At 41.6% G+C, this 12,818-nt stretch overlaps 1 protein-coding gene across 2 annotated transcripts in view; it reads left to right on the top strand.

The window, feature by feature from the left end:
- ctdspla (CTD (carboxy-terminal domain, RNA polymerase II, polypeptide A) small phosphatase-like a) overlaps positions 1 to 12,617 on the top strand; it is a 36,178-nt gene extending 23,561 nt beyond the window's left edge. For both annotated transcript variants that reach the window (XM_020602305.1, XM_020602306.1), the window contains 6 exons: positions 5,132 to 5,298; positions 7,105 to 7,206; positions 9,574 to 9,630; positions 11,346 to 11,438; positions 11,524 to 11,709; positions 12,135 to 12,617. In XM_020602305.1, the coding sequence (XP_020457961.1) occupies positions 5,132 to 5,298; positions 7,105 to 7,206; positions 9,574 to 9,630; positions 11,346 to 11,438; positions 11,524 to 11,709; positions 12,135 to 12,260 (731 nt within the window). In that variant the 3' untranslated portion in view covers positions 12,261 to 12,617. The remainder of the gene's footprint in view (positions 1 to 5,131; positions 5,299 to 7,104; positions 7,207 to 9,573; positions 9,631 to 11,345; positions 11,439 to 11,523; positions 11,710 to 12,134) is intronic.
- Positions 12,618 to 12,818: the final 201 nt, after the last annotated feature.

Below are 12,818 nucleotides of genomic sequence, written 5' to 3' on the forward strand. Positions count from 1 at the left end.
GTGTAATGAACTGCCACAGCCCTATACAGCATGGATATATATGTATGTATATATATATATATATATATATATATATCCGTGTGTAATGAACTGCCACAGCCCTATACAGCATGGGCTATTCCAGCAGAATAGTCATATTTCACTCATTATTTCTCCCTGAGCTTGCAGTGGGTTAATTCCCCCATGCTTGTCATCTCCCTCATCACAGAGCACTTGAAAAGCAGCAGCCCGCGTCCCCCTGAGGCTGCAGGCAGGCCGCCACCTCCACTACAGCACCTACTCTGTTGTACGGCTAAGGCAGGAAGGCAGCAGCAGACATGTCTCAGTGTCAGGGTTTACAGCAGCAGCAGGTAGACCAACAATGATTTACCTCGACTCACTGTTAATGTCAGTCTGTCAGGCCTGGATGATCTTATTCATCTGTTTCACAGACCTCCACTGTTGTTCAAAAATGATTAATAACACACAGGGGAAATAACCCTGATATTTATTTAAAGTATGCAGCAATCTTGTGCATGGGCATTTACTTCAGAAAGTTATGTTGTTTGGATGTGGTTTTGGATGTCGTTTGGATATGTCGCTTGGGTGTGAATGTTGAGCTCCAGTTGATTGGTGAATTACCTGTTGGTGTACGTGTGTGTTCTTCGTTTTGGCTGAAGTTGAACAAGTATTTTATTGGACAGGGTGTTACACAAGGCCCAGGCAGCTGGTCCAGCCTTTAATGAAAACACCCCACACTTGAAATCTTAGTGATGGAAGGAGACAGACAGTCTGAAATCATGCCCACTGCAGGATTTCATCTTTGGCTCTCAGTGTCTCCTCCTCATGATGTAAAGTTATCACTGTGTCATGAGGCTTTCCTGAGGTTTAGAGTACCTTTGTTCGGCAGGGGTAGCATGGAAGTCCCACTAGCTCCCAGCTGTTTTATTTCAGTGTTCTGTACGTTAAGTGCCATTTAAAACCAGCCTGTTTTCCATCTGAATTATTAAAGCTCCACCTTCACATGGACACTTCTCACGTTTACCTTCATGCCCCCAGGTACTGCACACTTTATCTGCCTTGCTGGTCACCTAACTGCTGCTGGAGTGCAGTTTAACGTTTGTCACGCAGGCACTGCCACTAGGATAATTACTGTTTAATGCAACTTCTGTACTTGGTGTTTGCACACAGTTTTCCTGCACAATGAAGGATTATTAGAGATATTATAGGTTTAACTTCCAAAAACAGGTTTTGATAATCTGACTAAACTGTTGGCTGGTTTACAGTTTTGTGTTTCTTGTACCCTCATTTATTTTTTTTTCTTTACAGATCTCTTTAATCAATTTTTTTATGAGCTATAGTGACTGCCAGACCTTCCAAATAAGGCCCAAGTAAAGGACCATTTTTCTCAGTGGTGATGATTGTCATAACATAAACCTATGAGACTTTATATGTATTGCAAAAAGAAACAAAATAAGTTTGAAAACTGGACAAAATTTTGTTTGTGGAGCTCACAGCACTGACAACTAGAATCAGAAGTAGCTTTATTGGCTGTGTGTGTTCAACACACAAGAAATTTGGAACCAGTCAGCGTTTGTCATTCTGTTGCTTGCTAACTGGCAGTAATTGATTATCAGAACTGAAGGAAACTAATCTGTCAATTGATTAAGCGACCAGGAGAAATAGCAGCTGCATTTCAAATACTGCATGTTGTTTTTTTGACTGTGTACTTTTTGTGTTTTTGAAGTTACAGTAAATGGCCGTCTATGAAATCTTGAGGTAAGCCAGGAATCATATTTCCTCTCGGAGCCTGGTATTATTCCACGCCGTGGGTCACAGGGTGATTATCTCTTCCTGTCAGGAATGCTGAGAATTTCCTGTGTTTTCTCCCTTTTCCGGCCTTGTTAGTGGTTGTGCCTGAACATGTGACAGAGTCTGGGCCTGGCTGGATCTCATTGACTAGTGAGATTTCTATCACTGTTACCTAATGTTCAGCAAGAGCGTTGAGACAGGCACTGACTTAAAGGGCCATTTTTATAGCTCTTACACCAAGGGCGTAAGTTGAATTGAATGAAATATATTCAGTAGGTAAATAACGTGCACCTGCATGGCGCTCTCTGTGTTCAGGGAGCTTTTGTTAGTCGCTTACAGTAAATGCACCACTCTTTACCCAGAATCCAGTGGGGTGTATCACTTATTAACAGGACCACAGACTATCAGCTAAATCACTGCAGTATTGGTGCTTTACGATGTTATCTGCAGGGTTTAACATGCTGTTGTGTTGCTGCAGTTTGTGTAGTGCAGGTGCCTTTGTACTTAATGGCACATGTTGCATTTTTACATTTAGCGGGCTGATGAAAGCTGCACTGCTATTAAAAAAAAGTTTCATTGTGCTTCACATGTGCCAGTGTGTATGGATGCTGTACACACAGTCATTTGCCTAAACATGTGAACATATGCTGCATGTACAGTATTTGTGCAGATTTGCACAGTCTCCAGCAGCAGTCAGATCTCAGCCATGTTGTTTGTGTCAAAGGGAGAAAGGAAAGCTCTGTTTGTGTAGGGTGGTGATGCAGGAGGGGGTGGAATAAGAATCAAACCCAAGTATAGGCTGTCTCACCACAGTAACTCTCCCAACCCATTCTACGCCCTTCTCTCCCCCTTCCAGCTCCTTTTCCTTTCTCTCCCTTTCATGAACTCCCACCTGCTTTTCAGGGCATTTGATTGATCAGCAGACAAGGCGGGAAAATGTAGGCGGGAGGGGGGAATGACATCAAGGCATTTGGGGCCAACTTTAGGGAGGGTGAGGAATGATTCTGCAGCTTGAAATGTACTATGTTAAAGGGTCCAATCACTCAAACAATAATAAAAATGCATTCAGACACTTTTGGCTTTTTGCCTCCACCCTAATACAATGCACTGAACAAAATATTATTTGTGGAGCTCACAACATTGACAACTAGAATCAGAATCAATGTGGATGTGACATGGTCTTATGCAGCCAGTGCTTTCACTGTTTTTCCCTGTTTCTCTAATCAGCTAAATTCCTGTGATGCTTCAGCTGCCTCTCCCTGTAACAGCAAACATTCAAGTTTGCTTCTATATCCCCAAAGAGAAATAGACTCTCATCAGTTTGTTGTTTTTTTTAGCGGCAGTGAGTAAACGAGTCTACAAGGGTAGAGCATCTCCTGGAGTTCCTTCACAGCATGCTGTCTTCCTTTTCTGTCTTATAACTGTGTTTTTACAGAAGTGTTGCTTCAGGGAAGATCAGTCTGGATCAGTCTGAGCAAATTGGGGGATCATTCCAGGCATCAGTCTCAGAACAGGAGCAGGATGGAAACGGTCTCAGCATGCATAGCTAACTGGCTGCCAGTGTCGCATGGCTGTATGAACACATTAACGAGACAGCAGCAAACAGGGACACTGTGTGGCGGCCTCTCCAAGCAGAGAAGATGATGATTCCAGCTAAAGTCAGCCCATGGATACTTCAAAGCTCTGAACGGATTTGGGATTCCTATACCTAAAGATAACCTCGAAACTGACAGAATTTCTACTTCAGGAGCACCTCGGGATAATTGCACTGTGTGATTGCCTGGAACCGCCCAAATTTTATTTTTATGCTTTCACCAACAGAACATATATACCTTAAAGTCTGTGACAGAACATATATACAGACCATTTGAGTCTGCTTCTCTCCTATGTCGGTGTGAAAGTAGGCCATGGACTTCAGAGACGGTGAAGGAGGAATGATGTAACCAGAGACCTATATGTGTATGTTGTTTTCTCCCTGGAGCTCTGCAGCATTCAGCCACTGATAACTCCTCTTGGCAAGCATTGGAATTTAGGTTTCATTAGTTTCTATATATATAAAACAGAAATAATTTCACAATTCAGCTGATTAAATCATTGAATGTACTATGTGTTTACAGCAATTTTTATTCAGGGTCTCTTTTATATAAATGATAAAATGTTTTCTTTCTTTCACTCCCTCAGTATTGGTATATTTTCCATTCATATAGAGAGTAATCTATTTTGCTGTATTCTAAATTCTTGATCTTAATTAACTGGACTGCCTTCCCAGTGGGTGCAGTGATAATAACTGTTTTTGTCCCTGTGCTCCCTGTTGTATGAACCACTGCATCATTGTGTTGTGCAACATACACGTCAGCTCCTTTTGTCACGATGATGAGGTGATACAAGTGAAACGCAGTCTGTCTGCAGCTCTCAGCGTCTCGTCTGTCTTCTCCTTTCAGAGGACGCAGCTTTTGTTTACAGAAGGGGTTTAAACAGATACGATGCAGCTGACATTAAAGTGAAATGGCACTTAAACAGAATTCTATTCAAGGCTGAATCTCTAGACTAACAGTATATAAACTTGTGCAAGAGGTACTCAGATCCTTTGCTTAAATGAAACTAGAAACACCACACTTTAAAAATATTTTTAGAAGCAAAAGTTCTGCATTCTATGTGTTAAGTAAAGGTTTTTTTGTAAGTATTATTAGTGTTAGCATCAAAGTATAGCCTGTTTAAAGTATTTGGTACTTAAAGTATCAAAAGTCAGACTGTAGCTGACCATTAATATAAAGCCACAGGCAGCAGCCAGTTAGTTTACCTTGGCACAAAGTCTTGAAACAGGGATAAACAGCTGATCTGCCTCTGTTCAAATACTAAACATGCACCTACCATCATCTCGAAAGCTCACGAATATAAAACAAACAAACTAAACTGGCTTTGTCGGGCAAATAATCATATTTCCATTAAAGCTGAATTATGTGTAACATTTTCAGTGCAGCACTTCAGCGTAATAGGATTTTAATAGTGTTGTATTGCTGCTAAAGTAAGGGATCTGACTACTTTCTACACCACTATACCTCTCTGCAGGTAGCCCTGGCTCCAGAGCTCTTCCCTTCTGATGTGCAGTCATCAGCCACATCAACCTACCCAGTGTTTGTTTGTTGTTGTGTTTTGCTGCTTTTCTTCTCTCTCTCCTCTGTCCACTCACCCCAACTGGTCGAAGCAGAAGGCCGCCCTCAGAGAGCCGGGGTCTGTCGGTGGTTTCTTCTGTTAACTGAACTGAATTGAATTGAACTACATGCAAAGCAGCCTGTCTGATCATGCTTTCTCTGTCTACTTTGGCTGTTATCTCTTTCAGTCTCCCAGTCCAACAGCAGCCTAAAGAAGCACCGGAGCCGGAGCATTTTCAGTCCTTTTTTCTGCTGCTTCCGCAACTACAATGACTACCACGTGGAGCCACCGCCTGCCAACAACAAAACACTTTGTCTGCCCCCACCACCGGAGGAGAATGGAAGTCCTCCCAAGGTGAAACCCATTTTTTTCTTACATTAGAGATGGCCAGAGTCCAAACTGCATACCTTTTTCATCCATGTGACCAGAAAGCACTCAGGGAATTAGTTAATGATTTATGGCAGAAGTCGTAGCTTGAGATCTAGTAGTGGAACATTTGTTTGGTTTTGTTACAGAAAGCTTGTTAGAGTTTGTCTTTTCCTGCAGAGAGCTGAGGCTGAGGTGCTGTGCAGCCATGCTGAGCTGTGCACACAACTCTTTCCAGCTGCTTCAAACCCGTTGAACCTAGAGCTTGTTTACCATCCACTGATTCAAAATACACACTCCCTTTCCATCTTGCAGACTTCAGTATCTGCCTGTGCATACAAAATAACACACAACAACAACTCACAAACACTTGCTCGTTCTTTCTGGCTCATGCTCGCACAAACTTGCACAAGTCCTACTGTACCATAGCCCCGTGACAACAGAGGTACATACACACACTCATATTGCCGCTTCTTTAATTCCCATAAAGTGGCCTCTCTGTGTGTCCTGTGTGATGGATTGACCGGCACCCACGCCTCCCCCTCTTTCTCACACATACTCTGACCAGTTTAATGAGGATGTGTGAAGCAGCGAACACTCTGGAAAAGATGCCAAACCCTCAGCCTCTCCACACACACAGTGTTCAGCTGCCAAGCCAGGTACACAGTGCTATAAATGGAGTGGAATAGTCACACATTCCCACTCCTGTTTACCTGTAAATGTCTCTCATCCAGGGGAGGAATGTGTGGCCCTGTACAGACACACTATGTGGTCAGTGCTGACCCGCTTTGGTCTCCTTCTTAACAAACAAGTTTGCATTAATTTAGAGTGAACCTGGTGAACCTTGCTGTAAAAAGCCTTGTTATTGTGAGGTTGGTTTTTGTGCTGGGTCCTCGCTCACAGTCGCTCCCAGCAGTGTACTGTTGCTGGATTTCTAGCCAGTCGTATTTGTTACTATGGCAGCTCTGTTTGTTTTTGAGCGAGTTCTCACTTTTTATCACTCTGTGTACTACATGTCCCTATTTCTCTGTCCCTGCTTCCTTCTCACTAGAGTTTTCATATGTTGCCTCCTTGTTACTTTTTTTTCTGGTTGTCTCTCTGTTGCTTCCTGTCTGTTTATTTTCTATAGTGTGACCAGGTCCGGGGGGTATTGCACAAAACCAAGCCAGGATTTTCCAGTTACCCCGGCTGAATTTAGCCCTGCCTCACTTGCAGGAAAGCAGGTTAAATTTAGATAAATTAAGTTACTATGGAGATTTATTCTTTGCAGCTAGCCTGCTCCAGACCAGACTAACAGCCAGGTGTGATTAATCCTGGAGCCTTATTTGTCCTGTCAGCAATCACTCTGATCACAAACCAATGAATTCTTTTACAGCTAATCAGTAAAATGTGTCATTGTTATTGATTGCATTCATGAAGACTGCTGTTCATATTAATGTTAGTTTGATGAATTTTATATCACTATACTGCTCCACTTTAATTCAGCTTTTACAAAAACGGTTCACTTAAGCTATTTTTAAAATACTACAACAACCAAAATCACAGAACAGTAACATATCACGTTATCAGTGCAAGCTTCCGCAGAGTGACACCATCCTGCAGGCCATAAGTGCTTTAAGTGTTTCTGTAGAGTCACCTAGAGCTGCCAAATGATCATCTCCAACACTCCAACTGAGCTGTCATCACACCCTCAATATGCTGTGATTTGGGGTGTGTGTGTATGTTGGGCAGTTTGTCTACTTAACATCTGTATACAGAACATAATGTTGTAACGGTTTTGTGTTGTCTCTGCAGGCTCCAACCAAGTTCCTCCTGCCAGAGGTCAGTATAGCAGACGACGGCAAGAACTGTGTGGTGATCGACCTGGATGAAACCCTCGTACACAGCTCCTTCAAGGTATTTCACCACACCACCTCTCTAAATACTGTACAAAACATTATAGTATAAAGGCGTGTGTTCCTTTTTCATCATGTCAGTTGTGTCGTGCTGTTGCCTCAGAGGGAGAAGAGGATTATATACAGAATAATTCCTGACGATGACATTCCTTACTGTGAATACGGTTTGATGACAGTTAGCATGAGGTGTTGCTGAGCACCATCAGAAAGACTGCAGTACACATAACCACAGGGAAATGTGTCCCTTAGGATATGCCAGTTATACACAAGTTAAAACAGGAGAAGGCGAGAAAGAGATACAACTATTACTAAAACAAGATGTTGGCATGGCAACCAGTACGTCCTTTGTAGCTGTGCATTGTGCAATTGATCAGCGTGCCAGGGATTTTTCTACTATCAGTTCAGTTATTTGGCAGGTGGTACCTCCAGTATCATCTATGCCTGATGAATACCATGTACACTAGCTCCAAAATACAGCCCTGCTGAGTCGGTACTTTGAGCTAAAGGTTGATACTTGAGATAAACTGCGCCTTGCAGCACAGGGCAGTGACAAATAACTTCAAGCAGGTTCAAGCTCCAGCAATAAGGGGCCACACACAACTAGATTCTCACCCACACACAAGGGTGTGTTCATTACTGTTTCCTTGACTTGCAGCTGTATGATTTTTGCAGGAATCCTAGATCTGTTCTAATAATAATAGTAATATTTAGATCAGAGATCAGTATGTGGTATGAAATGGACTCAGGGAATGCAGTTAACTCAAATCAGCCAAAATAGGAAGAGGGTGAAACAGAAAGCAACACACAGGCAGCAGTTTCAGTTCTGTTCAGAGCCTTGCAGGATTTCCTGTAGATTATGCTTCCTAGAATTGGAGTTTGGAGGTTATTTTAGATCAGAGTATTAAAACATAACATACAGATTAACATTGTGGGAAAAAACAAGCACAACCAACAGGAGACATTTCACACAGATGCACAGATGGATGTAGACTAAAAGTGAAATGTTACATAACACATCATACACTCTATGCATTATCCTGTATGTAGTGGAGCAGACAGTAGTTTCTGGGCCTGCTCTGGGATTAAACATGGTACATGTTAAACTATATATAATAATATTAGTAATGTTTATTTAGATAACATTAGAAGAGTGCCCCAGTTGCTGAATTGTTCCAATGCATGCCACACAACGTCCGTGATTCGCTTCTGGTTGGAGACTTCCCTCGCATGTTGTGGCCCCCACTTTCTCCTCATGTTTCCTAGATGCAGTCTCCTGAAATAAAGGCAAAATACCAAAAAACAAAACAAACAAATTTTACAAAGTGATTTGCCAGAAGAGCAGTAGGCAGAGGCCAAGCCTGTCTCTGCATCTCTTCCTCCATCTGTGTTTCCCTCCGCTCTTTCTCTTGCTGTTCTGTTTGTGAAAGTAGGAATAATGATACATGCTTGTTCTGTCTGCCTCCCGTCACTGCTTTGGCTCAGTACTGGCACAGTTTTCAGACAGTCAAGGCTACAGTTCTTAATTTACTGGTGCAAATATTAACCAGATCTAAATGTCGCACAGCTGATTTACTGAAGAACCCATGGTCTTTAGTAGGTCTGTAGTTATATTGTCATTGTCGCCACCATATTATACACAGTATACAACTAAGAACTTTCCTCAGGTACAGTTTTGAGGCCTTTGTATTTTACTTTAGTTATTTCATACTCTGACTTCATTACACTTCAGAGGCAGATACTGTACTTTTTACTCCACTACATTTATTTGAGAGCTTTAGTTACTTTTGCAATGAAATGCTACTTCTTTTCTGCCTACAACAAACTATAGACCCAAGTCACATCCAGGCTCTTTTGGAAAAAACTTAATTTGTGATTCTGAATACACAGAGGAACATTTTATTTCACCTGTTTCTTTCTCTCCCTCTCTGAAACAGCGCTGCTGTGCTTCTTACCTAATCCTTTCATCTTCGTCTTTATCTCTTTTCCACCCACGCTCCTTCAGCATCTATCTTCCTGTACCTCCCGCATCTCTCCTCTCCTCTATCTCACTTTAAGGGGTGACACAAGCTTCAGCGTTCCTGCTGTCTGCATTCACTTCTGTCATCTTATTCAGCTCCAAGGCCTCCCCCCAGTGACTCTCTTCTGGTTTTTACTCAGCACTGAGGCAGACAGCAGAGGGAGCCACATTATGTTTAATCCCTCTGTAGTTTGCCTGGGGTGCCTTACAGGAGTGTTTTACCTTTCTCTGTTTCTTTAGGTCAAAACTGTGGGCATGTGGTAAGGCTCTACTGCTTTGTCAGATTGTGCTGTTTAGAGTGAAAAGTAGCACAACTGTTGAGTCCTTTCTCTGATTTGTATTTTCCTGCAGCCCATCAACAATGCAGACTTCATTGTTCCAGTGGAGATTGATGGGAACGTTCATCAGGTAAAACGGGGCACGTCCAGAAGTGGATTTGAATAAACTAATATGTATTAATTTATAAAGACTCAATTTTCTTTTTTTTTTTTTTGGTATTCTGTATTGTCTCACAACTACATCGAAGCGGGACAAGCTCCTCCCAGAGTTTAGTCTTTGTGTCTTTGGAGTCCTTGCTGTGGGGGCTGTGATATGACTGTGTCACCAGGTTAACAAATGTCACAAGGTGTCCTGAAGGTGCTGCTGAATACACAGCACAACAGATGCCTCCCTGCATAGAAATGTGTCTGTGTGTGTGAGAGAGAGAAATGACAACAGAAACTAACGACCAGAGGGACTCTGTACACCTGCTGTGTGCTTATTTGTGCACACTATATTCATGTTTGTTTTCTGTGGCCTGAAAAAGATGAAGCCATACTGTAGCTGTAACCTGGTTCAAGTAATCCAGGATAGGCTTTCTGTACCTGCTTTGGCCTATGCTTGATTACTTGCGCTTGGGGGCAGCAACTAACCCACAGAAGAGGACGAAGACGAGATGAAACGACAGATACGATTACAAAGTAATACCTGTTTTGCCAAAGAAGCCAAAGTTGTCACATTTTTATTGATGTCTAAACAAAAGCAGCCCTACGTGAACTAAATAAAGTAGTCTCAATATCAAGAATTGTGAATTGAATAAAAAAAATGTAAAATGTAAAATTAAAAAAACAAAAACAATAAAAAAGTACTTTTAAATGTAATTAAAATTTAAACATTTCCAAAGCATGAGAATTGGATTTTAAACATCAGGAATTGTGTATAGTTCCAAACAAACAAAAAAGCAGCCTTTGCCTTACATATACTCTTTTTAGCAATAAATATGGCCGTTTTGCACATGTCCTTTTTTAGGGTAACCAGGGATATTTTGGAAATCAAGTAATATTTGATGTAACAGGTATGAGAAAATATGAGCACATCTCTCCAGTTTTAGCTTCCCTGCACTGGTTACTTGTTTATTTTAGGGTTCATTACAAAATTTTACTTTTTGTTTTTAAATCCCTTCATGGTTCTGCACCACCTTATTTATCCGAATTTCTTCACTGGCACACACCCACATGTTCTCTGAGGTCAGCCAATCAGCTTCTTTTGAGCATGCCAAGAACAAAGCGTAAGCTTAGAGGCGACCGGGCCTTTGCGGTCGCAGGTCCCAAACTTTGGAATGATTTACCGCTGTCCATTAGACAAGCTTCTACCCTGTCTGTTTTTAAGTCCCTTTTAAAAACTCATTTATTTTCGTTGGTGTTTTGATATTTTATATTGCTGTTGTTTTTATTCATTTTATTGATTTATGTTTTTATTTTGGCGTTGATTTTATTTATTTTTATTGATTCATGTTTTTATATTGGTGTTGATTTTGCTTGTGCTTGTGGGTTGTGTTTTTAATATATATTGTTTATTGATAAAGTTGGTTTGGTATGGTAAATTTCATCCTAAACTTATGATTAACTACAAAATACATTTTGTTAGACTTCTAAAAGTATCAAATATAACAGCTCATTTCAGTCATAAGTGACATTGCTGAGGTTTTGGTAGCATTTACTGTTTGAGCTGACAGCAGCCTCATAACCAATAAATAATTCAAACACCCAAAGCTATTCAAGACATGAGTAAACTTTGATGCAAACACACCATAACAATGCGAAAAAAAGGGGATCAAAACCTATATTGTTGTGTCTTTGGTCCAGGTGTATGTGCTCAAGAGGCCCCACGTGGACGAGTTCCTCCAGAAGATGGGAGAGCTCTTTGAGTGTGTCCTCTTCACTGCAAGCTTAGCCAAGGTTAGGTCAAACACTGTAACACTAAGATGACAGTCACAGTAATGTCTCTGTCCGCAGAATATGTGAGCCTGATTTCTGGTTTCAGTATGCTGACCCAGTGGCAGACCTGCTGGACCAGTGGGGGGTATTTCGCGCTCGGCTCTTCAGGGAATCCTGTGTTTTCCATAGGGGAAACTACGTCAAAGACCTCAGCCGGCGGGGCCGAGAGCTCAGTAAAGTCATCATAATAGACAACTCACCTGCCTCCTACATCTTCCACCCTGAGAATGCAGTAAGTCATTTGTGTACCTGATTTCAAACAATAGTGATTTTGACCTAAAACCTGAGCCTGAGAGTCCTTTTATTTGACCCAGGAAAAAGGAAGGTTACTGCTTCTGTTTATACTTAAGTTGCAGAAATTCCTCAAATTTCACTTGAGCTTGAGGTATTAAGAAATGATCAAATCGTCAGAATATTGATTCATAGTTTTCATTTACAGTGTTCTTTTTGATCCAGAGGTAATGTTCCTAATTTAGTGACACTTCCCTCCTCAGTGGAGAAGTTGCTCATTGGAGCTGCTGCCATTCGTCCTGCTTTTGTTGCATTCCCTTCATTAATTATTCACACAAAACTCGCACCAGCTCCTCAACTATGCAGCACTTTAGCCTCGACTGTTCTTTAGCCTATTTATCCTCAACCAGTTGTTTATCTCTACAGGTCCCAGTGCAGTCCTGGTTTGACAACATGGCAGACACGGAGCTGCTGGACCTGATTCCTCTGTTTGAGGACCTCAGTAAAGAGGATGACGTTTACAGCATGTTACAAAGCCTGAGGAACAGGTAGCAGATGGAGGTGACAGCTGCTCCTGTCGGCCTCAGCCCCAGCGCACAGAAGCCTCACCTCACTGTCGTGGCTCTGTAGCCTGGCTCCCGTCTTCTGAAAAGCCCTGGGAGCCCCAGCACAGCTCCCGACTAGAGGACCTCAGGCAAATTATCTGGTTATAATCAAATCAGAACATCTGTACGGATTCTTGCCATCTCTGCATTTTCAGACCCAGTACAGGACTCCCACTGTACATATTACTGTACATGCATTTCTAAGATCTAAACATGCATAAAGTAATTTTTCTATGAGAGAAAGGCGGATTTACTATTATATCAAGTAATATTTTAGTTACCAAAAATAAACAACTACACAGAACAAAGAGGGTTTTTTTTGCCAGATTGGGTGACCTTTTAGTTTTTGTGTTGCACTGTGCTATGCAGGCCATTGTTTCTCGTCTGACCTTTTGTTCAAACAACTGTGATTTATCTCCTCTTACAGAATGAAGTGCCTTCATTACTGTGCTGATTTTGTTGTGTCAGGTTAAGGGGGCGCATATTTTTATGCAGTATATTTACT

The sequence above is a fragment of the Monopterus albus genome, unplaced genomic scaffold (genome assembly GCF_001952655.1).
Source record: "Monopterus albus unplaced genomic scaffold, M_albus_1.0 scaffold55.1, whole genome shotgun sequence".
Classification (NCBI taxonomy): domain Eukaryota; kingdom Metazoa; phylum Chordata; class Actinopteri; order Synbranchiformes; family Synbranchidae; genus Monopterus; species Monopterus albus.